Source organism: Pempheris klunzingeri, chromosome 17 (genome assembly GCF_042242105.1).
Source record: "Pempheris klunzingeri isolate RE-2024b chromosome 17, fPemKlu1.hap1, whole genome shotgun sequence".
NCBI classification, from domain to species: domain Eukaryota; kingdom Metazoa; phylum Chordata; class Actinopteri; order Acropomatiformes; family Pempheridae; genus Pempheris; species Pempheris klunzingeri.
Genome location: NC_092028.1, coordinates 18,625,952 through 18,653,865, shown reverse-complemented (window position 1 = coordinate 18,653,865; position 27,914 = coordinate 18,625,952). Strand labels below are relative to the sequence as shown.

Here is a 27,914-nt window from a genome sequence, read left to right as displayed (position 1 = left end):
TGCTGACTATATTTAAGAGTAGAGATTGTGGCTGATCCAGATACTATTACCTGTGATTGTACAGCCTCAAGCACTAACAGCAGGGGAGTCAAATTTAGATGCCATTTTGCTCACACTTTAAAAAAAAAAAATGCATTTATCATCTCAAAATGAAAACATTTGAATTAACCTCCAAGCATAACTAAACACAGATTGAAAAGAGGGTTCGTTATACCAGCATAGAGTGTATAATACAGGTGGACCTGACCCTAAAATGCATTTTGAAGCAAGACGTCTAGAGAGGTAGACACATTCCAAGAACCTTTTGAAGTGATGTGATGTGTTTTATCTAAAAAACAATGCTAATTTACCCATTGGTTGACAGGATTTTTTAATTCTACTAGATTTCCCGATAAATCCATTTCATCAGCAGCACCAACCTGAGGGCATTATTGGCATTATTATTAATTAGAATAGCAGCAGACCAATCAATCTATGTAGAACATCTTACTGTCAAGTCATCAGAAGAGTCAAAACACTGAAAAAGAAGAAATTAAACAGGCCGCCAAGGTCCTAGGGATTTATGAGGGAGAACCTAAATCACTTGGATCAGAAGTTATTGGCTAAAATGCAAGATTACAGGCATTTGGCTGATCTATGTAATTTTTGTTGCCTAATTAACGGGTGAGATTATGTGGAAAGTTTGATTGGTGTGGGTCTTGCGGTCTCTGAGCTCCTGACACATTTAGTGGAGAAGAAGTAGACATAAAGAGAGAGGAGGAGGAGGAGGAGGACAAGTGATTGATGGAGAGGGAAGAAGAAGAATTCCTTCTGCACTAATATTCATCTCTTATCAAGACGAGTAAAAAAATGAAGAATTCGCAAAGACTATCTGGTAGCGGCATAAACTGCACATGATGTATAAATAATCTATGATTATGGATTGTAACTGTCCATGCAGTCATGTTGAAGCTGTTAAAAATGTGATGCTCGCCGCGATTTGTGTAAAACTGTCCCCTTTAAACAGAGTGTTGTTATTGCTTTAACATGAATAATAGAATGTCTATGAAATGTTTCCCATATTTGCGTAAGTAACCCGGTTTGATAGATTAAGTTTAATTCCACAACATTTGGTTGAGAGTGTTGCCCCTGCTTGCCAATGACACAATGAAAACTGGGAATCCATTTGACTCATCAAATGACTCATTTTATTTTCTAGAAGACACGATTGGTTCCCTGGCAGACACTAATGAATGTATTGCAGTTCATAAACCCTTAGTGTTGAGAATACCTCAACTGTGTAATCTTCTAATTAAATAGGAAAAGTAAACAACGGTGTGACGTGCATTGCAAGTTCAAGCTACTAATGTCACCATATTGTTTACATCTGTCCGCATCCCAAGACAATTGTCAACCCAAGTCAGCTATGGTGAATTTCACACTCTACAGAATAAAACAAAAAGCAAAATGTCTGCCCAGTCGAAGTATTAGCCAGTGTCAGTTTGCTTGTTACCATTAGACCCGACTCCATCTCATTTATATGCTCCCTTTGGAACACCATGCTCCCTCTACTGCATATTTTTCGGTCTTTCCTCTACAGAATTGCTAAAATGAACAAATGCAGCTGTAAAAACCTTATTGACTTTCAGATGGAAAATTCGGTTGTTGATCCACAAGGCCAGATTCAGTGATATTCAGTGATATCTGCTCTCCACAGATTGCTGCGTCATGCGTAGTGAGCACTGAATTGCAAACAGTGTATTAATGATATGCAAGAGGCTGATGTTAAAAATGTGAAGCTCCACATGTGAGCAGGTTATAATCCTCATATGTTAGTGAAACCCCCCCATTGGATGAATAATAAAATTCATATTTGTGTGATAACGTTTATCAAAGGTTGTATTATATGTGGTAAGTATTATCAGAAATATCATCTTCTAAGCCAGTCAGTTAGAAAACGTATTGTCTTATTGTATTGACTCCTTTAATTTGTTGGGAATAATAAGCACAGACAGACTGATTTTGTTGAGATGAAAAATAAGTAGCAGTAGGTGGGAGAATTTCTGTGCCTTTTGTTTGGATGAAAGAAAGTGGCGGGGGGGGGGGCACCAGGTTCACCGAAACACTAATGATTTGACGTACAACAATGCTTGCATGAGCAATGGCAAACCTTATTTGAAGTCGTGAACATGTTCTGTTTATAAGTGAGGCCGACCTTCTAATCTGATGAGTGTGTTTGTGTGGGTGTGTGTGCGCTTAATCATCCCCCGTTCGCTCAGTGTCATTTTCATAAATCTGTTTTTTGTGAGGAGCGATTAAACTGAAGGTCTACTTTATGGGCCTCTACATCCAGCCAGTCAGAAAGGTGCTGCTAGAGCTCTATCTAACACACACACACACACTATATGAGCGTAATTCATGGCTTGAGCTGGAGGTTAGAGGAGGACTACAGAACAAGAGGACAACTATTGTAGTGAAGGTAATGGGTATGATTACGTCTGTTGGGCAGAGAGCAGAAGGCACAACAGAAAGGAGCGATATGATGAAAGGTCAAATCAGTAGAGGGCGCTATCTCTGTTTCCATTGTCTGGCTGAGCCACCTGTTGTATAGCTACTGTGTCTAATGAATACCTGTATTGAGATGAACATGAGGAATAACATTTTTTTTTTAACGACATTATTATCTGCAACAATGCAGTCTGCATCGACACAAACAATCTGCTGGTGAGGTGCGTCTTTTGCTGCGTGGGCGAGGAACTCTGTTAATGAAATGTGTGTATTTTCACGCATACTTACTCTCCACTGTGAGTGTGATGGGCTGACTGGTTTTGTTCTCCCCGTTCTTGTCGTTGACTGCCTGGGCGTAGTAACGTCCTGCGTCCGGGGCCACAGTGGACAAGATGACCAGCGTGTTGTCCAGGGTGATGGCACTGGGTTAATATTCATGCACACCACACACACATATCTGTTTAGCATACTTTTAACGAAACGTTAGTGCCTTACCTTCATTGCGATGATGCTCACTTAACCTAAACCTTACCCCAGTAAAGACTCTAACAGCTTTAGGTAGTGTCGAATGTGGTGGAATCAAATTGGGGTCACCAATTTGGCTCCCAATTAATCAGACATCCCCAGTCACCTGGTGTGCATTCCAATATTTGTTCCTCAGCAGACACCAAACCTTGTGCACATACACACGTTAACAAGCACACAGACATGCTCATATCATTAAACCAGTGAGTAGTTGTTTCTCACAGTCAATAAATCCTGAGGGTAAACCAACACACACACACACGCACGCGCGCACATAAATTATGTCTGACAAGAAGCCCATGAAAACATTTTTTATGAGAACTTCCACTTACAAGGTACCACAGTATCTTAAAGGAATAGTTCGTGATTTATATTTTATACTCAGCGCTCCTGCAGTTCTTGCGCATTAGTACAAAATTTACTTTAAATGTAACTGCTGTGTAAACGCAGGGGTTTAAGATAACTTGAGCTGATCTTCTGTGGGCCAGTTTTGTTCATTAAAGCAGCTGCTCGATTGCCGTTTTATAGTTTGAAATATATCCAAACAAATTAATTGGTCAACCAACAGCTATGATGTCTATTTACTGGAATAATATTTGTAGGATGTAACCCACAGTTGCATCGGACAGATGCTAAAAGACGCAGAAAGCTCCTAATTTAGCAATAAACATAACTACAAATATTCAAATGCTATAACCTCCTTTGGATGGAAAATTTATTTCTAATTTGTCTAAAACTAACTACATTTACAGCAATTATGACAAGATATGCAAGAATACAAGAGAAATGATGGGTAAGTGTAAAAACGTTACTCTATTAATTGGCTCCAAAAATAACAAGCTATTCACTAAAAATTATTTTTTGTGACTGCTACGTCCCAGCAGCATTGAAAATGGCTGAATGTTGGTTAGGCTGATGGTCTCAAAACGTTTGAAAAGGCCCCATTAAATGAGAGCTGACGCTAAGCACGCAGCCAGATTAGGCTCCTTCGTACCTGCCAGCATCTGCCTGATCGGTGCAGGATAAACAGACATACTCCTGGACAATTAGGAGCCGTGGCTCTCACCGAGTCAACACACACTAATACAAACACACAAACACCAATGTACACATACGCCTGTGAATATCAATGTGGTCTGACACAAAGCGAGCAAACAAGCGGTAAATGCAGAGTGTCCTGTCAGTGCCTCTCATTGTCACAGGGCAAGGCTTCACCGCTTCACTTCTGATAAGAGTCAGCAGCACAGTAACCAGCCTTGGAATTGGTCGAAACATTTATGGAGGAGTTGATTTTTCTTCCAATTTCCCTCAGTGCTTGTACTGTGTTTCAGGAGGCCTGCGGGCAGAGGATACACTCGCCACTCCGCTCTTCAAGCGCGAGCATGCAACTCCAGGTAAAACACTTCATGTCAACTATGACATGGTAGAGCTCACTGCTGAATAATAGATGAGGAGTTGGTTTTTAAGGAGTTGTGGACCGCCTACCTCTATTTGTCTGGATGGCAAAATTAATCTCAGGTGATTTCCTTCACAGTATGTCTTCAGGAGAATTGCATATTTGAACAGACTTGAACCAACTAACAAAAAAAAAGCACTACATACACACTCACGCTCGGAGCGTAGCTTGTACAGACAGTCAGTCATTCACAGAACTCCCACTGTACATATGCGGCCTCACACAGATTCTTCCCACATGCACATATGTACGCACACACCCTTCCACATGAATATCCACCCAGGGGCGAGAGCTGTCAGTCAACGATATCATCAATTGAGGCCTTTTGTCCAATTTTGTCTAATTGGTTCCCCTGCTGCCTGCTCTATCTCTACCCTTCAATCATTCTGCCTGCAAAGTCAATAGGGCGATATAATAACCTGCTTTATCACTGAGAGGTGATTCAATGATGAACACAGGGCCTACGCCAAAATTCGTTCATCAACTACTGTGCTCAACTTCAGCACGGTGTGTGGGGGATTGGAGAAAATCTGTGAGCAGTATTGAACTTCTTAGAGTTCTCTGAAATGAAAGATACTTTGCTTCAGCAGCTCAGCAACTCACATATGAGACCATTTGCTCAGACACGCGCAGACACCCACAAGTTACATGCACACAAGCTCTGCTCACAAAAAAACAAACCAAGATGAGGTGAAGGTGGACTTACATTCGGCTGCTGGAGGGAATCTTTCGCCCATCCCTGAACCAGGTAATCTGTGGCCTGGGGAAACTGTGTATCTGCGGTGCGTGGATGAGAGCTCCCTCACCCTGGGACACAGTTTGAGACCGTTCACCTTCCACAAAACCACCCATATCTAGCAGAAAAAAAGGAAAAGTGTGTAAGGAGAGGAGACAAATAAAAGTAAATATTAATACTGGAAAAGATAATACTGCCAAAATGATGGAATTGCATGCCAGCATCAAAGAAGATGAAAAGGGAGAATTGTCTTTATCACCACATTATGTACCTTTTCCAAAACCTAAGCTGCTTTACCCAGAGTGACTCATCTGCATACAGTGCATGACAAGCCTTTAACAAAAACAGTGTCCTTCCCTTACTCTGTCAGAACTGGGGAGGCACGGACAGAAACTCAAACTTACAGGCAACCTGCACTTCAGTGCTGCACTGCATTATAGCACCCACTCGATTTCTCACAATGCAGCGGTAGTGGCCAGTGTGCGCTCGGTCCAGCGAGGGGATCAGGTACCTAATGGGCACACACAACACAAAGTGCCATTAGTCATCATCAGCATGACGGACAGCGACATTTGTCATCTTGGCGCTTTTATCCGCCACACTCAAGACGTTAAATTAATCGAGATGTTTCTTCGGGCACCTGAAACGCAGCCCAAAAGTGTGATGTGGTGCTGATGTAGCGCTGGACGGTACACTGTAAACTGAAGGAAAAAGAATGTAATCTTAAGGCCAGCTGTGGAACGAACAGCCAAGAAAGCTGAGTTTCTGACAGGGCTCACAAAACCCCATTGTTATCCTGTGTCTCCAGTCAGTTGAATCAAACCATACGAGCACCTCTCACATGTTAGTCCCGGTCAGCCATAGTGCCGCCTCTCCCCTGATGTGCATTCATGTTAAATGGTGTGTGTGAAATGCTAGCTAGATAACCCCAGAGCTGAGTCTCCTGTAATTGGTTTGCTACAGCCACTTAGGAGTGTGGAGTCCACCCCTGCCATGTTCCCCCTGCACTGCGATTCGGGGTGGTGGTGGAGGGGGGTGGGCGTCTGATTAAATGGATTCCAGTTCTCCTCTTTGATCAAGGCTGGTGAAGAATAACAAGCAGAGGGGTGGCCTGCAAAGCAGACCCAGAGACTAAGCCACGTGAGAGCACAGCCAAACGCCGAGGAAAGACGGAGAAGGAAGAAGACGAGGGCAAGAAGGGAGAGGAGAGGGGATATGAGAGAGCGAGAGAGACTGACAGGGAGGGGAAGGTGTGTGTTGGGAGAGGGGGGTAGCCAGTGATAGCAATCAGACGATGCCACCTGAGAGTGTCTGTCCATGTCTAGGGGACTAGTCAGACTCTGAGTGGAGAGTCCAGAAAACAGGGCTAGAATTAGATGGAAACTGACTTTCACTGTGGACTGCAACTGTGACCTGTGTGCACACATGGAGGCATACTGGAGCACAAGCATACAGTACGGCTACAAATGGGAACACTGATGCATGCGCACACACACACATAGAGAGACCTTGTTAGCACAGGCTGAAGATGCCTCTTGCCACACTCTGCTGTTAGGACAATTGTTCAGCACTGTTTTCAGTGGCTGAAGTAATAAAATGTGCCAAAAAGAACTCCACGGTCAGTGAAACAGCATCTTAATGCTGACATAGCAAAATAGCCCACCTACGCTGTACAATCTGATGAAAAATATGCATTGTGTGATTTTGTTACAGCAATGATGGTTTCAACAAGGGAGAAAAGAACAGTTGTCTGCTTACACCATCTCTGAATGTTGACTACAGTGTGAGATACAAATCGGAATAAATGTGACAATCCCCTGAACACAAGATGTTATGTCTCAAGGGAGACATGCAGCCAAATCAGACCTGAATAAATCCATAGAAATGAGTCTTGAACATGAATAAAAATGAGCTATTGAGCTATTAGTTACAATTAAATGCCGCTAAAATGTCCTCATGCATTAAGCTTGTTAAGTTGATTAATAATGATAATAAAAGGCAATAATATCCATATTGGCAGGTTGTCTTCCTCACCTGTATTCCAAGGAGAAATGTGTCAACTCGGTACCATTGTAGATCCACTTGAATTCCAGGGGCCAGCTGCCCTCTGCCATGCAGGTTAGGACCAGGCGGTTCCCCTCCAGGTGAACCTGGGTCTGAGGAGGCTCCATCTTGAAATAAGGTGGGACATCATCTACCGAAAAGAGAGGGAGAAGAACGGGAAAGAAGTGAGAGGATGTAGGAAAATTCAGGGAAAGAGTGGGAAAGAAAGACAGTGAAAGAGTGAGAGGGGGTAGTTTGTAAAAAAGGCAGTGATTCAGTAACCTCTGTGTGCAGACACACAACACAATTCCAGCAATTCACAGGAAATGAGGGCTCAAAAGAAGCTATTTCCATTTTTCTTCTGCACTGATTGGGAACTTGAAGGTCAACAGAGAAGCCTGCCAAAAAGCACATGGAATAAGTTGTTACTGCAAAAGCAGCTTACTCTTTTATTTCATTTGAAATGCGCTGGCAGAGAGGTAGAAGAGCAATTTGTGCAGCAGAGGAAGTGTAAATGAACACTTCCATACCTCTAGATCAGTCAAAGAGGATGGGGAGAGAGAAACGGTGGGAGAGAGAGATGGAGAGAGGAGGCATGGGGGAATATACAGAAAGCAGATGGAGAAAAAATACAGCAGAGATTGTACTCAGAAAACGAACGCAAGCGAGTAGGAGGAAGAGAGAGTGTGAAACTAGGAAGCCATGGGGGCTGGGGGTGGTAGGGGCTGCTTTAGAAAACACAAAGTTTCCCAGCCTTAAACCCTCTTCTCTGACAGGATGAGTTATGCTCTGTGCCTCCCTTCATTTATCTTTATAGTTCCCTAATGCAGCCAGATTATACAGGCTCCATCCGCAACACTGCACACAGCCAGTGCAGCCACAGAAAGCCTTTAAGGTGATACGCAAGGTCCAGGGCTGAGCTTGGAGACAAAGTGCTTTCATTTGAGCTGATGAAAAAGGCATGATCAGACCTATTGATCTGTCTGCCTCACCAGCCACAGGCGACACTGAGCCGATTGTGCCAGTGTTTGTGGCGGGCTAATTAAAGTCTGTATTAATAGTTGCAGTAAGCCGTCAAGGCCTGGAGCACGCCTATGTTCTAGGTCTACCACACTAGCTGACTCACTCTCATGGCTGATTACTGGAGCCCCGCTCCCTTTCCACATCCATACGCAAGTTAACACCCGAGATTTATGATGGCAAATGCAGAGGGTGGTGCGGTGGAACTGGGTGAATGTGAGGGCAGCCTTGCCGAGCAGTGAAGGGGACACAGAAACTTGAACCTGATAGAAACTGTAAATAAAAGAATGACTATGCACCTCTGTGTTTCAAACAAGTGGTCACGCACAGCCTGTGTACATACACAGATAACAGGACACACACACACACACACACACACACACACACACAATTACCCTCCAAAGGCTGCAGCGTACTACCCTATCTATAACCCACAAACACACCACTCATAAAAAGGAGGCAAACAAACAACAGCCATCTCATCGTTTTCCGTTTCCAAAACCAGTCTTTACATTTTTCCTGTAACAACAATACTCCACCACCTAGCTAATCTATTCTTTCTACCACCCGCGCATGAACTTCTCCAAAACAAACACTGTCAAACCCAACAGGCCCTTGAAACTGATCCCTGTCTGAGCCCAAATGGAGGAGCCATCCCTATTTTCCCCAGGCACTAGCCACTAGAGTGGTGGCTTTGCTGTAATTCCATCCACTAGTAAATGCATTTGTACCTCTCTCTCTCTCTCACACTCACACACACACACACACACCCACACACACACACAACCCCCGAAACATTCACTTATGCCTGAATGCACACAGGCAACACCCAACCACTTCCAGCTGGTTCAGGGGCTTGGCAGCAACATGTACTTTGCAATGCGGCTCCATCAACAAGCTACCATTAGAGACCTGCATATAGCCAAACCCAGGCTCAAACATTGATCGTCTGAGGCAAGAAATATGCATATTACCAAGTTACCGATGTGAAATTGAGAACAGGGAATTGAGTGTGTAGTAATCACCACCGTGGTTACCTTTTTTAGTGCCATTCATGTGCTCACATTCGTTTCTGCCTCAAATGACCTGAAATGGCTTCAGTTGAGCCCCGATTGTGACGCTCTGAACACTGGCTCTCTGCATCCTATAACACCCTGTAACCTATTTCACTTTTAGAGCAAAGTGCACATTGTAAGGAACAAAGCAGCTGCACAAGCGAGGAAAGTAATTGTTCAAAATCACATAAAGTGCAGAGTCGCCATCCAGTTCCATGCTGCTAAACCCAAGATTGTTAGATGTCTTGCTCTCCATATAGCACACAACTGAAGTGATCTTCTCTTTGAGACTCGGTAAGACCTTAAATGGCCGCTGACTGCTAACAGTTCTTACTGCTAAAGGAAGATAGGACCAATTCCTCTGCACACTGGGCTCTGGGATCTAATGAGTTTCCAACAGTGAACCTCTTGTCTGACCCTCATTCTATTCTTCCTTCTCATCACTGTGCTTTTGATCTTCACAATGAACCACTGAGGTTTCTGTGGTAACTCCTGAATGTGCAGTTTCTCTATTTGTTCTGTTTTCTTTGCGCCCAACAGCCACTGCAGATAAATTCTGTACATGCATGCAATGTTTGTATGTCGACGTGGGAACATCTGTGTCTATTTTTGCTCATGCAGATGTGAACTGTCACATGTATCTCTGTCGTAATACAACAGAATAAAGCAGTACAAAGCTCTTTTCATATATAGAGTATATACAATAGAGATGGCTCATGGTAGACGAGTATGGCGTGTCAGGCCGATGTGTTTGCCTTCACTGTGGTCTCATCATCGTTGATCAGTTCATGTTTGCATACACACACGCCTGTGGAAAAGCACACTGCAACATACAAAAATGGGACTACAACATCAACATAATGACTGGAGGACATGTGTCCATCTGGCTGCACTGTGTCAAGGTAAGGCTGACATCATTTCTGTACGTGACAGGGGTGAAGGGAGGAAGAAAACGAAGCACATTGGCCAAGAAAAACTGTCGCTTTCTCCATTCCAGAGATGAACAAAGGGTACAAACGGTGGGATTGGCAGGTGCATGCCAGTGCCTGCAAATCCGGATGGAAAGCTTGAGGGGAGTCCTTCTCGACCAGGAATTCCTGCAGCACCATGAGCAAAGATAAAAGCCAACCGAAATGGGTCGGCAGATATAGAGACCAAAGACCAAAAACCGGCACAGGAGGACCAGGAGGGCTTTAGTGTGGCTGCTGTGCAGAGCAGCTGAGCTGCCCCCAACAGTCAAGCTGCACCACCACAGCCCATTCACCACAGATATAAAAACACCTTATTCTAACCTGACAGCTGAGGTTGAATGGTGGCATGGCTCCAGCCGGGTCCCCTGCTGCATACACTGAATTTTAATGGCTGTGAGACAAAGACCACAGGCACCGGGGCAGCTTTACAAACCAAGGGCTATTGTGCTCCCCATTGCGCCATGCTGGCATGCAATCACACGGACGGTGTTCACATTCGACTTTTGTCTTGTATTCTTTCTCTTGCTTATTTTATGCCTCACCCCCTTACCTCTGCTCCACACCGGCAGCACGGAGCTCTTCTTGCCCTCTGTTTAATCCTCAGGCACCCGTGTTTGAGCCCCTGTAACCACGTCCTTGCTGGCACTGAGCGCCACTGTATCGCGATAAAGCAATAAAGTGAAGCCCCCGCCTGTTGAAACATCTGGAGGTCTACTCTCCAGTTATCAGTCACTCTACCTCACTATCTCTTCTCTTCCAAGACACATGCACATATATGCGCATAACTTCCCTGCTCCATCGACCACTGCCAGTCCACCTCATGGTGCATTATGTCATCTGGGAAAATTTAGAGCTATCATTTAGCCTCTCCAATTGGACTTTAACGTGTGAGATGGGTCATGGTTAACCTCTCTGATGGGGGTTATGCAACAGTCATGGCAGCGACCTTGGCCTCGTGATGGGTTGGTGAAAGGGTGTGAGTTGTGGGGTTGGTGGAGGGGGGCTAAAAGCATCTTAAAAGCTGATGAAACCCCTCCCTTATGGACACACACAAGCACAACGAGCAAACGCACACACGTGCATACTGGACTCCCTTGATTCATTTGTTGCTTTACAACTTGCGATCAGAATGTTTGGCCGAGAACATGAAGTTCTTTTGACAAACATAAATACACACCTACAAGTATTCACACACACCCCCCCCCCATGAAAACAAGGCCCGTCCTGAAGGTCAGGCTGATCTGTCACTGTGTCACAAGCTGCTGTCACCGTGACAACGGGCACCCTACCGATTTACACTCCATCATTTAGGTGAGTCAGAAAGCAGGCGGACACAAAAGGGGGGGATTAAGAAAGAGAGTGTACAAAACACAGCGAGGAGGAAGACAGAGCGGCGGTGAAACAGATGGTGAGAGAAATGAGGGCTTAATGATAAAAACAAAGAAAGATCAAGAACTGACTTAGAGGAAGGATGAGGAGAGGGACTGAAAGGGGGAGGAAAGACGAGTGAAAGGAGAGAGGGGGGTGTCCTCCAACACTAGGCAGCAAGGTGAAGCAACCCATTACAGCCGAAGCCAAACAAGCAGGCCAGGCCTGAAAGACAGGTAGGGGAGATGGAGAGCCTCCATCTACCCTACATTCATTTGGAGAAATGGCCCATGGATCAGCATCTGCATGCCAGTGCCAGTCCATCACAGCTCCATGTGTCCCTCCAACCTCCCCCTCTGTATTTATAACCCCTAAGACATGTCTGTGCATCATTCAGGAGGGACACTATACAATCCCTTGGTATCTATGTTGCGGCAATATCGACTTCATGGCCCAGGTAACATGCTTTTGAAAAGCTTACACCATCATATAGTCATGCTCACTGCTCAGAGGGAGAGATGAGGTAGAAATATGGATTTTCATGTTAAGCTGTCTAAAATGTTTTTCTTTTTGATAATGTGTCTGCTTTGATGTTGCAGAAAAAGTCCTCAGGTCGCCGCAGATGAAATACCGACTGCATCCCAGCTGTGTTTAGCGGATCGCCACGGGTTAATTGATGTGTAATTGATGTGATTAATTGAGGTGTAATGTACCGCGGTGACGTGTCTGGGATCCCACTTGCTGTGAGGCCTCTGTGTGTGTGTGTGTGTGTGTGTGTGTGTGTGTGTGTGTGTGCATGTGTGTGAGTGTGTTTAGGTGTAGCTGTGTGTCTATCTGATGCTACAGTGACACAATTAGAAGCAGTAGCATCCAGCCAACAAATGGAGATTTAATTAGGAGTGAAGACGGAGCGGGAGGCCAGTCAATGGGCAGCAGATTGAATTATCTGGACACACACTCCGGCAGGCAGCGCAGACACATTCACATTCACACATAAACTCAAACACACACACACACACACTCTTTCTGTTTGGAATTCTTCCCTGTTTGCCTCGCTGCACCACTGAGTGCTTTCCCCTACCTCTCTGCCATGCTCTGCCTGTCTCAAACTATACTTTTCTTTTTGATTCCCTCTTCTTTTTTCTCTTCCCATCTTAAGTTTTTCTTCTCTTTTCTCTTTTCCCTGCCACGATACCAGTTTCCTCTCTGTGTGTTGTGGCAGTCTCTCTTTCTTGGTGGCCTTGATCTCCCCCAGTACAGTATGTTTTCATACTCCATCTCTCTGCCCTGTCATCAGTTGTCATCAAACTCTCACACACTATTCTCTCTGCATCCCTTCCTTCTGAACTGTCAGTCCAGCTGTCATTCCATCTTTTTTTGTCACCCTGCATCACTCCTTACTCTCTCTCTCTCTCTTCTTCTCCCTCCATACCCTCTCTCTTCTTCTCCCTCCCTCTCTTCAGCACTCTGCCTCTGAGTCACTAGCAGTATATTGTATGGCGTGCCGTGGGACGTGTCTGTGATATCCAGGAGCCTAATTAGCAAGTCCAGCTCCTGGCAGAGAACACGGCACGCAGAGGAGCACAGGCACAAGGCCCGCCGTCAATTAATGAGACCTCACACACCCACAGCAACCATTACACGCCCTCTGCAGCATCAAGTCTCCAGTCAGCTCAGCCTTGTCCGATGAACAGTAGGGAAACCACAGCCGAACAACTGTAGCTGGATGTAACAAAGTTATGTCTTTCATCACCAAGGAATAGTCAGAGCTTTGTAAATGATAAAGCAGGGATTCTCGCCTGACTTTGTGACACTCAAATAAGATTTATGTCTTGTAGCAGTGAGCTGTGAGCATATTCTTGGAGCCAGCAGATCAATGTTTCAACTTAGGAATGTAAGCCAGACACTATTGCAATTTTTATGGCGTTTTTTACTTTCTAAGGACAAGATATATGAAATTGTTTTTTCTTATGGAAGTGAAGTTTGAAGAGTTCTTATGGGTAGAACACAACGGGAAGTGATCCAGGCTTCCCGCCCGTTGTAGTGCGTGTGTGACTGACATCACAGTATTATTTCCCAGGTGTGACAGACAGCTTCTATGATTTGGAAGTGGAAGTAAGGTTTTTGTGCGCCAGATCACATACACGTCTCTTTCTGACTTTGTTTCTGACTTTGTCTTTTCACAAGGGAGAAGTAAGATGGTAGCGGGTGAGGGAGAAAATAGGTACAAAATTTTCACTTGATCTTTGTGAGAGCTAATTGACACCGTTTGAAAAAAAAAAAACAACCCAAAAACAAAACACGAGAAAGCAACACAAAACGGATAAACGACAGTAAGTGATAGCAAATAAAAAAAAAACAACCAAAAAAACCCAACCAGCATCGGGAATAGGAGGCGGGCAGCTTTTCTCAAGGCATGTGAAGGTTGGAAATAGGCCTAAGTGAATTTAGAAAGTAGGGCAAAGACTAATGGAGGAAAATAAACAAACGCGCTGAAATGTGAATTCCACAGGGCCCCGGGTCATTAGAGTTAATACTGCGCGCTATGCCATCTGCTGTGATTGTTTACACTAGCCTGGATAATTAGATCCTAATTAGTAGATGGTATGGTGGGGGGAAACATTATTTCACACGCATTGAGACGGAGATGATCAGATGCACCTGCAGTGCTGTGCTGCCCGTCCATCGTGGGACCTCTGTGGGTAGCCCCGTGAAGATGTAGCTATCAGTTAGGTCTGGATCTAATTGCTTGATGCACCAGACAGAATCAGGATGTTTTCCCTCCCACCATTAACATATAGATAGAGTTGTACTTTTTTAGGAGGAGAGAGTCATCTTTGCTCTTGACATTACAAAAACCTGTCTGCTTCTTGTTCTCCTTTGCTGTCATACTGTATGGGTGTGTGCAGGTGCGTGCCGGCACATGAAAACGCTCATTCTTGTGTGCATGTGACGGAGTGTCTTTAAGACACAGACACCAGAATATTATCTGACAAAATGCGTGGACTCAAACTGCCATGTCCCACTCGTGCTTTTCTCCCCAGCCAATCCCTTTGAATGTCTGAATTGGAGAGGTACCACTGGCATGCTAATGGTGTTTTCGCTAGGTGAGAGGTATCAGGGCGCCCGCCATTGTAATATATGCGTGTGGAATGGCTGGTGATTGTGATTCTTATCAGTGTGGCAGAGTGCATGGGCGCCAAGCAGTGAGTGGCAGGGGCTGGCAGTAAATGCTAATGGCAGAGAGCAGCTGACAGAGAAAAGAATTATTATCTGCCTTCATTACATTTACACAGCCTGCCTGTCTGTCTCACTTCCTTCCTCAGGGCCCAGGCGTGAGCTGCAATCAGTGCTGGCAATGCTTTATTTACCTGTTTACCTGTTTTGCAGAAGACAAAACACCCTCTTTGGTGTCAATGCATCATCCAGTCTGAGATTGGGATCTCAAGAGTTTCTTGAATTGACAATACGTCACACAGATATGTCTCTTTGGTGGGAAAGAGTTAGAGATGATAGATGAGTAGATTTGAAGAGTGTATGGAGGACGGAATTTATGTTTTTTTTTTTTTTCTGATTTTGGTGGAGGTCATGGGTGTTGTGAGGCAGGATCATCACCTTTGTGAGCGTGGCAGCCTGTGGGAATACAGAGTCCCCGTTCCTAATTGAGACCTCTGGAGTGTGAGAGCTGACAGAATGGAGCTTGTCACATCACTGCCTCTCTCCGTCACATTACAGAGAGGCCCTCTGACCACTATTTTCTCCCATCATCCACGCGAGAGCACCAAGTCCTGCTCTGCGATGGTGTGATGGCTGCCCCATCGCCCCAAAATCACTTCCTTCAGATGGAGCCTCAAAGCTGCCAGCCTCCAAGCCAACATCTCACCAGGCCACATCTCTGACCTCCGAGGCAGAGAGAACAATCTTCTTTGCCTGTTTCTGTCTCTGAAATGCACAAGCCCCCAAAGCTGGAGGAAAGAGAGGAGAGGGGGAACAGCTCCGTGGCATTGTGTGAAGACAGGCAGCCAGCACTTTGCCAGCAGGCAGACAAAGATCTGAACACCCTGACATTATGCTAATGGAAGCGTTTGGCTGGTTCTTACATGACTTCACACCACATTGCTCATCTCAATTATCAGATACAGTAGCGGGTGCTGAGTGAAAGGCATGCAACTTGAACAAAGCAGGAAAAATTCTCAGTCAAAGATACTAATTGTTGTGCTCTCTCCACATGATCCTTTTGGATGGTTTAGCGCCAGAAACACAACTTGTTAAAATTGGATGCGCATAATAACATCCTATGTGAGTTCTATGAAATTACGCATGCTTGAGAATGAAATTAATGAATAACGATTTGCCCTCACCAGAATATTAAAGATGTGCAGTGTATATTTCTCTTCATTAAGTGCATACTTTAGGATAACAAAGTGTGAAATCTGTCCTCTTAATTTGATTATATATTTGTTATACATATACGATCAAACTCTCAGTATACTTCATCATCCGGCCTGTCATCTGTTCACCTAATGATAAATATAACAAGCCTACATTTCCGCATGTAAAGCTGTGTCATTTTGAACAACCAAACAACCAAACCATACCCCGATAGTTATCATAGCAGCCCCGAGCTCTGTGCCAACAATGCTATCCAATGCATGAGGCTGATGATGTTTTTCTAATTATATTCTTAATCTTGCACTCAAGCTAACATTGCTCCTAGTATTACTGCTGTAATGTTAGCAGGGTTGTTTTTCTTCCATCTGGGATGAAAGATTGAGAACTTTGCCAGTGGGAAAATCCACTCTGTTCCATCCTGGATTCAAATCCTCAGCTTGCTGCACCCCAACACGTCCATCTTATATGCAACAGAATGTGAAGTATGGAAAGCTGCAAAGCAGTTTTGAATTTTTGAAAGTAAAAACCAAGGTTAGCTCTATTTTTTGACACAATCTTATACATATGCAAGAGCTCTTTATATAAAAAAAGGAATTACAACCACAGCAATTTTAGTCTTCACACAATGTCACGTATATCCTGGAGGTTATAGTTAGAAATTACATAAATTTAAATAGGAACACCATCTCCCATCAGGTTAATGTATTCAGAGAGCAGTTTTTCCCCCGCTGTGTTATTGAAATGTTCCCACCACTGCTCTTAACACACCAGTGTAAAAAAAACTCATGTTGGTAATTCTCTGAACTTTCTCCGCCTCAAAGGACCTTCAAAGCAGAGGCACTGACTGTTGTTGGCTGCAATCACTTACTGAAATATGTGTGAACGATCCAGCAGATATGGCATAACGTTACTGGAGCCCAAGCAACGACATGAGCGATTTGAAGTCTTAATGCGGCCCTCCACACCACACAGAGTTATTGTCTGTGATTTGCATCATAAACGTCTGTTAAATTTCCACTTTTGGAAATGAATATAACCGACTGACAACATGATGGGAAGCCAGATGGGGGAGGCAGGAGTGGCACTTTTTTTCACGTCTGTATTTTCCACCCATGATGGGACCTAATTCCATATTACTACATCTATAAGCCGTGCATAAATACACATCAAATAGCGTTTTTTTTCGAGCTTCGTAATCCCTGGATAATCTTCATCTACAATATGAGCAGCGCTAAATTGGAGGGAAGATTCACAAATGAACATATTTACATCAGTCCCATTAGTGAGACACTGAGGAGATACTGCTCAGAGATCTGCTGCTGCTTTGAAATGCCTGTAGGCACTTAAGAATTTTATTAGAAGCACTTTAATGCTCACCATGTCGTGGTAAGTAATGTGCTTTAATACACATATAATGCAGTGGATTACAACTCTGGATATTAATAAATCATCTGTTTTATTTATTACTGCTCTTTTGCCATAGCGAGTAAATGACATGTTTAATCTCTGTCATGGATTCAAGGGCTTTTGTGCTTTCCTGCATGTGTGTGTGCATCAGTGTGTGTGTGTGTGTGTGTGTGTGTAAAATGTCTGAGCATTACTACAAGCATCTGCAGACTTGTTGACCTTCATATAAAATAAATGCTGTTTGTGGGTGACCAGTAGCCTAGATGTTTACTTGTGTTTTCAAACGTGAGAGTGCGCACATAATTATTCATGTGTGGATACATGCTCGTAAATGTGTGTAAGTGTCTCTCCAGTGAGATCTATGTATATTTGAATTCTTCATCAGATTAAAGAGACGCGCATGTACTCCACAGTCCCTTAATGACAGGCAGATCAAAGCCCATCATGCTCCTGGCTGAGTTGAGGGGGGATCATTAGCGATGGGTCAACAGGGCATCATTAACCAGCATGCTACCCTTGCAGCATGTTTTCTCCGCTCAGAATCTCATTGCATGTGTGCGTGTACCTGTTCATGTGTGTGGGTGCGTGCGCCTGTACGCCATCATCAAATGCATCCATATTGCTCTCTGATCTCTGTGCGTTGTGTGGGAGGAACACAGGTCTCTCTTGTGGCTCATTTCCCAATAGACAAATGCCGCTCCAGTGGTGAGAGCTAGCCTCATCTATTGTACCTCCTGCCTCCATCAACTCACTTTCCATCTATTACGACCCAACAGGCTGATCTTCATGGCTGAAGCTCATTGTAAAACCCTAGCCTTGCTGATTCAATAGGCTCTAGAGGGTTCTGACAATGACCAATTCACTCATGACTATTATTCATCACAAAACCTTTCCAGCTCTCCAATAAAATCTACCACCCACCTTTCCTACTCTGTTTGGTATGCTGTAACAATCCATCACTTCCAAATGCTGTGCTACCGAACGTACCATGCACACAAACACACACACATACACGCGCATCGCTTTTTTTTTTTCCTTACAACTTCACTGAACAAACTCTTTCTCACCTCAGAAATTGCTATTTTGGTGCAGGGCTATTCCTTCTCTCAGCAGTTTCACATAAATTCTTCCTCCCTTTACAAACATTCCCTCCTGGCTGCCTTCTACCATCCACCCCTCTCAACCGCAAACTGCTCCTTTCCACTGCCAGCTGTGTCTCTCTCCCTCCATCTCTCACCTTCAGATGCCACCCATCCACTGCCTCCATGCCTGACTGCTTTGACAGGCCAGAGAATCAAGCGGGGGGGATTTGATCCCTCTGTGGAGTGGAGCTCTGGCAGTGGGGTCCACTCTCCAACCGCTGGACGCAGAGCCGTGAGCCACTGATTAAAAAGTCATGAAGGCTTTTAGGGGCATGCAGGGCTGCAGTTTCCCACTGTTCTGAGGATTGGCTGCCTGAAAATAGTCTTTGTGTTCCTGAGACAACAGCAGAATATGCAGGGAGTGGGGTCGGGGGAATTTGAGGAGATGCGGGTTAACAGAGCAGCAGTGCGTGGGCCACCTTGCTCTCCCCTGTGCTCTTAAGCAGCACTTTCGCTTCCTCAGATTAGATGAGACATCCACAGTATATCCGCTGTACATCACTATCCTCTATAGGAGCATTGTGTCCAGGCGGGTATGGGACTACAGCTCTTTTAAAGCAGTTGCCTCCACCCTTCCTTTTCATCATGCCAAAACCAGCTTGGGTTAGTGAGTGTTACATCCAAGGTCAGGCTCTGTACACCTTACAACAAAACACCTCTCTGTCATCCTCTGTGTGTGGCTTTATACGGAAACATCTGGCAGTAAACACAGTATTAATGCCCTATTTGAGGATGAATAAATGGGGAGTGAGAATGGCTGTGAGCTAGTATATCATCCACCTGAATAGCCTACTTTCAAAAAGTGTCACACAAATCAAATCCGTGACCATTCATCTCATAATGGCTGCAAGGACAGGTCGTATACAACAATACACGTGTGAAACAAGACCTTAATGTGCTGTTAAGAAAAAAAAAAAAAGACTGGCCTCCCAGCATTAGTTTAGTCTTACCAACAGCAACCATCCATACCATTGTCACAAATAGCAGCCAGCCACTAATGGAATCAATAAAGCCTTGCAAATATTTACAGGACAAGTGAGCCTCAAGGCAATCAATTCCAATCTATAGGACGATGGAAGGTTCTATTGTGGCTGTGTTTCAGGTTAGAAAAATCAATAAAGTCAGCTTTGAAAACTGAAGGAAAAAAATAAATAACACCCCTATTGCAGCGGCACCCCTCAGTCTTTCACTCATATCCTCTCTCCTTCCTTCCATCATTCTGACCCTTGTGTTGGTTCCTCCTTTTTTCCAAGTTTGACATCGCCGGCTGCGCCTCCCAGCAGGTATCAGGAACCGCAGGGAGCGCATCCAGAAAAGTAGTTGGAGACAGCTTTTGAAGAAGGGAGAAGCTAGTGGATGTGACAGGCTGTTGAAAGCCTGGGAGATAACAGCATCTGCTTCTGGAAGTCTTACCAGGTAGAAAGGTAAAGTAGGGGGGAAATGGAGGGGTGAGAGGGCCAGGCAAATCCTCTGGATAATAGGATATAAAAACAATGTTGCTCGGTTTCTGCATACAATCGAAGGCAACATGGAAGGCAGGCTGAGTGACGGAAAGTGAATCGTGGAGGCAGTGCAGAGAATGAGAAGTAGGGTATATTAAAAACAGATTGCTTCCATTTCTCTCTGGGGGCAGATTTTTTTTTTATGCACAAGGTTGTAATCCCTAGTTTATGTTCTGTAGTAACTAGCTCGATAAAATACATCAACCCAGCACATAAAAAGTGAATAAAACGGAGTATATAAAAGTGTGTCAGGGTGGCAAGAAGCTATAGAAGTCAAGACCGCCCAGAGTGATTGCTGATTTATTGATGCATAGATGTCTCTTAGTACACTGCCAAATTCAGAAACTTCTGATAAATAGGCGATAATGCCATCCTTTTCTCCGCTAGGCACGCAGTTACTAGGTCTCACGCAGCTCCCCGGTCTCCAGCCTAATGAGCAGGTAGTTGGAGGGAGAGGATGCACGGAGCAGAAAGAGGCTCTCACTCTCTCTCTCTGATGTCACTTGCTGTGTTTCCGCTCTCTCATGCACAACGCTCCTAGAGAGAACAATCAGATGGAGCTGCAGCTACTGCCAGCGGCTATCAGTGTCTCTTTAACAACTCCACCTTCCCTCTGTGGTAACATGCATGTGGGAAAAACTGTGTGTGTGTGTGTGTGTGTGTGTGTGTGTGTGTGTGTTAAACAGCCGCACAAAAGCACCTCTGGTGTGCGGCTTTAGCATAAAGAGACCACACTAAACTGCTTGAAGGCTTTACAAACAGTGCCTTCACCGGGGTATACAACAAGTGTACAGGTAATGGTGGAGCAACATGTCACCGTTCATATCGCAGAGCATTCCACTGCCCCAAGGCTAGAAAGCCAAAGCACCTGGTCCACTGCTTCATCACCTTAAGTGCCTGCCACAGTGTGTGTGAACGCAACAGTACAGATAAATCAGATCGGATTTGTGCATAAATCAACTGTTACATGACTGTTTATGTTTTGCACTATATACATCATGCAGACATGAATACTGCATGGTCCACACTCTGAGAAACGACAGTATCCTGATCTGATAGATATTTCACAGCATGGCTCAATTAATTGAATTTTTTTCAACTGAGCTGTGAGAGAAATCCATAAAGCAGATCAAACCGAAAATGCACTGGACAGAAAGTCTGTGTGTGTGTGTGTGTGTGCGTGTGCGTGTGTGTGCATGTGAATGCATGTGTGTGTACAAGAGAGAGAAAAGAAGAGACGGAGAGAGACTGACCGCACAAACTTGAGGGCCCACTTGGCAACGCATATGTGGTTCTGACTGCCAACTTGCGAAAAATGTCAATTACTCTCTCTACATCTAAAACTTTTATGAAGGCTTCTAGGCTGAATCAAAGCCTTCCACCTCACCAACTCCCTCGAAAATATTTTCTCTCAGAGAAAATCAGCTTTAATTATTAAAAGCGTGGCTTCAAGTTTATTAGTGTTTTTCAGGACTTCCTTCAAATAGCTGTCCAAAGTGTCGTTATGCATATCAAAATAATCTCATTGATTCTAACCTGCTTTCCTTGCTGCAAACAGACGGACTGTCAAAAACCTCAGATCTGTTGCTGCCAATGGAAGGCTTGCGATGCATTACAAAGACAACTGTTTGTAGACACACAGGAAACATGTAAGAACAGCAAACACAGATATAATTCAGGAGGGAAATTAGAAAGAGAGCAACATGAGATTGAGGTCTACAGCCCATATGTTGTAAAATCTGCAGAAGAGAGACGGCAGAGGTTGACAAATGAATAAAGATGAGCGAGCGATGATGCTGGTGATCAAAGCATTGTAGAGGCAGGTGTTCTTGCTAGTTGACCATGCAGTGAATGAGACCTCCCGTCCCCATCATGAACTGACCCAGCCTCAGACTCCACAGCAGAGGTATGTATAGCTTTCCCAGCAGTACATCAGACAGATAGAGAAACAGACAGCCCTGATCTTTCTACTTCCATAAGCAACAGTATTTTAATCCCTTCTGGATCAAAGGAGGCAGCCAGCTTTGCCTCCCTTTCATTAGGGAGGGATAGAGGACTGTGTGGAAACCCTCCCTATTCTCAAAGACCGAACAGCCAGGTTTGATCAATCAATAGCAGTCCGCTAGCTGTGGCCTAAGTGCTCCTGCTCTAATCACTCTCCTCTGAAAAATGGAGGGTGAGGTGGTGGGACCAGAAACACACCTGCACAAACTTTCATCAAAACAGTCTTTGGTCTGGGAATGAGTCAAATTATACTGTGCTTTGTTATGTTCTGTTCCAGCAGAAAATCTGCTGCCTGACAAGCACTGCCTCAGTACTTAAGTCCCATCGCTCAAAACATGAAAGTGTGGATGCTGGTGAAAGGACAGAATAGAGATCAGCCAGGCTGACGGAGTGGCTAAGTACAACTACGCTGCTGTCTGACTTTGCCATTGTTGTTCACTGGTGGAACGTAATCTTCTTAATCACCAACTAAACCTGCAGAACAATTGACCCATTTTCATATGCAGCTTCTTATCTCTGAATTCGTGCCCATATCTCATTTAGAAGTGTTAGAAATCCTTCTTCAATCTAGGTGATCTGTTCTCACCAACCTGCCTCCACATTCCTCTAATCCACTCTGATCTAATCCAACGCACATCAGCCCCAGAATGTCATGTTTATATATTGAGTATTCGAGTTGTGCTGCGCTCTGCTGTCCTGCGTGTCTTTAACACCCGAAAAAGTAATACTTTTAATACTCTTTTAGGTTTTTTTTTAATTTTCATTCCTATTTATTATATTAATCCTTTCCTTGCTTACTCTTTGGTTCCTTTCTCAACATCCACAAAATACCGCTCGCATGAGTGCTTCTTCTCTTAACAGTTTAACCATCACGTCCCAGCAGCGCTAAGGCAGGTTGTTGTCTGTTTTTCAAATTTACAGTTCTGATGTCCAACTTAAGCAAAAGGAAAGAGAAGATTTTCTATCTTTGCGAGACTGACATTTTAATAAAAAAAAAACAAAAACAAAACTATATTCAGGCTAAAAGCAATTATAGTTATTGCTAGTGAAAATCTCAGATGTAAGCTCACATCTAAAATTGGATTAGCAGGTTCAACCCATAATAAGACAAGTCAAGTCCAACTTATTTGTGCGGCGCTTAATCACATAAGTCTCAAAGAGCCACACACCCACAATTCAACACAACAAACGGCTGGTTGCTTTTCAGTTCAGCGTGAAGTCACTCGTGATTCGACAGGTTTTCACTGGAGGTAGTTTGACATATTTTCTGTGCACATTGTACGAGAGAGAAAGCACATGTCTTGTCTCTGATTTTATAACACTGTGGGTGAAAACAAGCCACTTCTCTGAAATGCTCTTCGCTGACCAATGTTGAGACTTGAGCAGCCAGCTGAGGTTATGTTGCTCACTGTGGCATCATTACTGTGCATATATACAAGTGCAAATGAGATGTGCAAGGCTCAGTTTAAATTGTTCCTACGAGGTCAGAGTCAGTGTTCAGTACAAAACAAAAATCTGCTACCCATATTTGCTGATGTAAAATTGTTTTGACAGTTGACAGATATTACTATAACAAACACTGGTGAGAAAAATACAGAAGGGATTGAATACATAAAAATACTGAAGCTTCACAGTAAACATAACTTTCAGCTCCTCCACTGATCAGTGTTAGCGATGCCCCTACGGATGCTTGTGCGTTCTCATCTGAGGTGAGAGAGATTTCGGATAATGACATTACTTTTTAGACACATTTAGTGATTCATTTGTATTGGTAACTGCATTTCTATTGCTGAAAGTGAGACAGTGATTTTTTTTTTTGTCCAAATCAGACTGAGCAGTGTGTTACCACGCATACAAGTTGCTTACAGGCCTGGTTTATATAATCTGTGTTTGTGTGTGTGTGCATGTGTTTATCAGTCTGACAGTCTACCTACACAGCAGAAGAGGGTGTTGCTGAAGGATTACCATCGCGGTGGCAGACTGTCTGGAGCTCAAAAATCGGTCTTTTTTCCTTGACTGGATGCCAGTCAGCCTCCCTCCTTTTCCCCACCTCTCCACTCTCCCTTCCTCCATCTTTCTCTCTTTCTCTCTCGGCATCTTCTCAATGAAATGAGAGGGGATGCGCTCTTGTCAGCATGAGCAATGGTGGCATTATTGTCAGTGCGAGCTGTCTATCGTTGCAGAGTGTCGGACCGGACCCCGCATGTCGGGCTGTCACCGTGGTGCAGGGAAGTGATGTGAAAACTTCTGCGGATTTGTCGAGGGGGAAATAAAGCATAGCACCCAACTGATCTGACACCCTTATCGTCATGGTATCAGTCCCCTCGCACATAGACAAGTCAGCCAACTGGATCAAATATAAGTAACACACAGAAAAATCAATAGAAAGTACATCAAAGGCTGCCCATCTACTTGTCCATATGAAATTAATATGACATAAGCAGCTGATGCCATGCCTGGGGAGTATCAGGGTGAGAGAAAGCCTGCATCAAGAGCTCTGACCTACATGAGACAGCTTCACTGAAGTTAAACAGTAGACTGGACAGTGCCAGAATGAACATCTCTCTTTTCCTCTATCTCCTCTCCTTGTTTTCTCACACCCTGCCAGGTTTAGAAATCTGAAATCATCCCTGCCAGAAAGAAAAGTGATATCTGGAAGCCATGTTCTTGTCTAAAAAAAAAAAAAAGTGTTGTAAAGCACAAAATTGCACATCCCATTTGTGTGTTTTTTTTAAGATTGCTTACAATTCTGTCCATCTTGTCTGGAGGATACATGAAACCAGAGTGAGAGAGTGACTGCAAGCTTTTGTTATTTATTTCCCCCCCCCTCACTCCCAGGGTGTCTGAGCTCTGCTCAGGGAGTAAGTCTGGTGCAGGCAGGAGCGAAGCCACCAGCTGCTGACCTTTACTAGCATCATGGAGCAGCAGGGAGCGCCTCGCTTTACCTGGCTCACATCTCGAAAACAGCTAATCAAAAGGTCTCTAATGGGTTACCACCCGGGAGGAGCTGTATGTGTGTGTTTGTCTATTTACCAATGTATGTGAGTTTGTGTACTGGGTCAGTATGTGTGTGTGTGTGTGTGTGTGCAAAATTCTGATGTACATATACTCGTATAATGTTTTGATTATATCATCAAGTCAACAAGGAAAGAAAATTACCTCTTTGACCCACTACAAAGCGGATGTGGGCTGTGCCGCGAAGGCCCTCAAAGTGGGTGTGAGTCAGTTGAATTAAATAAATCAAATCCGAGTTTCATGCTCATCCTTTAATTTGTACAAACCACGGGAGCGTTCCAACCGCTGCTACATGTCAACACCGAAACCACACCTTAAAAAAGTCGCAAAGGTCAGATGAGGTCACGGTCTGGCCACCACGAACTGAATTCCTCTGTTAGATTGAAAATGCATCATAAGACAGATTTAATGCCACTCTTTCATTATGTTGAACCACCTTAATATTTATGGACATTAAGGCTGACGTAAAACTGGCTGCGAGTGTTTGAAGTGAACAACATGGATGTCAAAATGAAAACAGGGAATAGTTACTGTTTAGTTTAGTATAGTTATCCACTTTGGGATGGATTCTCCCTTCAAGGTGTATGCTTAAGCCTGAAGCACGGCGAGAGAGAGAGAAGAAAGAACAATTACAGCAAATAAATCCTCTTTCCCACATTCTAACCCACCTCTGAGAACAATCTTGCCCTTTTCCCCAGCAAAGGAATCCAACCCGCCTTGTGACTCTTTCAGCAAACCTCCTCAAAATCCCTCATAATCAGCACTGCTCCCTAACAGAGTCAGCCTCCACGGCCACTAAGGCTGTCCTGATAACGGTGTGCCTCACATCAATGAGGTGGGGTAACACTCTAAAATATCGACTTATCGATCAGATCAATAGAGGCCAAAGAAAGTAAGTATCTCTCACTCTTTCCTCTGAGCGAGAGGAAATGTAGCGGGGGTGGAAAGAAAAAAAGGGGGTAATAAAGAAAGAAAAGTAGACGGAGGGAGAAGAGCAGACGAGAGGAGGAGGAGGAGGAGGAGGAGGAGATGTGAATATTGAGTGAAAAGATCCACGAGGACTGGGGAAGGCGGGAAGAGGGAAGCGGGCTAAAATGGGTAAGGGTGGTGAGAAGGAGTGGCTTGGCTGCTATTATAGCTCCCGGAGAGTCGGAACTCAATCAGCGGCCAGGCGAGAGGCCCATTGTGCCGGGGTGTAATGGGAACTGTGAGATTTTATTAAGAGAGAGCAATTGCATGTGCTACTCATCAGGGTTTCCATTGTAGCACTGGTGGTCACAATGACGTCTGGGGAAGATAGAAACAAGGTATTTACTGTCTCACATTCAGTAGAATAGACAGCTCCCAGAAATAGGGCTCCACTTTGACGTTGGGGGCTCTGTTGCCTATAATTGTCATGGCATCCTCTTGTTCGATCTGTTTCCTTCCCTATTCCTCTCACTCTATTATTCCTTCAGCTCTTTGCCTTTCTTAGTTTGTCTCTCTTCCCTCTCTCTTTCTCCGGCTATTTCATTTCTGTGCTCTTTCATTTGTGTATTACTTTCCTGACTCCCTCTGTCTGGAATTGTGATGGAACTCCACTGCAGCAAAGTCGACCTTAGCGAGTTTTGTCTTCTTCCAGAGATTGCATGCACTGCAAGTCTGTACTGTGGCTATTTACAGGAGACAAGTGGAAGGAGTGGAGAGAAATGTGTGGGAGGACAGCACTGTGAGAAGGTGTTGCAGCCCGACTAGTGATGGACACAGGCGTGTCTGTCTGATGCTGCCAGCGGTGGGCTCTCCAGAACACAGACCATAAATACAGTAGGGAACAGTGAATTCATTTTCCCCTCGGTCAGCACAGATAACTATAGGTAAAGAGCATGCTGTTGATTGCTCTGTGTTGTGTACAGCTTCATGGGAGGAAAAGAATAGATTTTCTGTCTGGATAGGTTAAATTAATATTGCCTCACTGCTGAGATTCGAGAGAATCCCATTAACAATGTGGCTGAATCCACTACAGAAAGAAAACACCCATCTTGTGTTCTCTTAAAGGATCATAGCGGCTGTTTTATGCCGTTTAACAGGTTAGTGTGCTTTACATCTCTGCTGTGTTTTAAATAGTTTTCAGGACCCAATTCACATTTTTTTTTGAATGCACAACCAACAGGTCAATTTCAGCATAGTGCATTACCTAGTGGCAATTAAGTAACTTTGACAAAAAGTCAAATGAAATCAAGGTCTTCCTGCAAAGAAAGCAGTGAAATATGCAAGTTTTTCAACTTAAATGACAAAATACAATGTTTTGACTCAAAAGCCTTACAGATTTCAGAGCATGTACATACAAATCATCTCATCTGAATCTTTATATTCACTGACCAAATCAGTGGCCTTCAGGAGCGGAGCTCCTCTCACAGGTGACTGAGAGCACCGTTGTCAGCTCAGCTATTCCTTTTCCTTGTTAAAAGCTTATTAAAAGACCATGAGCGCCACAGAAACAACCATAATCTGATGACTCAGTTCCAAATAACAGACTGCTAAGCGAATAACCTTAAGTGCAGGGCTTGTGCTAGTTTTGTACTGAGCTGAATGCGACAGCTTGGACTAAATACAGTCAGAATCAGCTTTAAACATCGGGTTGTATGACCTGTGATGCAGTCAACAAGAAGTGCATTTTAATGGTGAAATGGTGAATAAAATTACCTCTTCATTACAGTTAGGGGAATTTTGTTGTCATGATAATAATAACTACTTGGTTAAGGTGAGGGAACCACTGTGGAAGACAAAGCCAACAAAGTTTATTATCACTAGG

General features: G+C 44.1%; 2 protein-coding genes across 2 annotated transcripts in view; both read right to left on the bottom strand.

Moving 5' to 3' along the window:
* Positions 1-27,914, bottom strand: part of LOC139216673 (peripheral myelin protein 22-like) — a 155,853-nt gene that overhangs the window by 62,143 nt on the left and 65,796 nt on the right. The window lies entirely within an intron of this gene.
* The window catches only part of sdk2a (sidekick cell adhesion molecule 2a), a 78,114-nt gene that overhangs the window by 27,498 nt on the left and 22,702 nt on the right, over positions 1-27,914 (bottom strand). Inside the window, exons 3-6 of the mRNA XM_070847618.1 lie at positions 7,239-7,398; positions 5,609-5,715; positions 5,175-5,322; positions 2,776-2,909 (exon numbers count right to left, since the gene is read on the bottom strand). Of these exons, the coding sequence (XP_070703719.1) occupies positions 2,776-2,909; positions 5,175-5,322; positions 5,609-5,715; positions 7,239-7,398 (549 nt within the window). The remainder of the gene's footprint in view (positions 1-2,775; positions 2,910-5,174; positions 5,323-5,608; positions 5,716-7,238; positions 7,399-27,914) is intronic.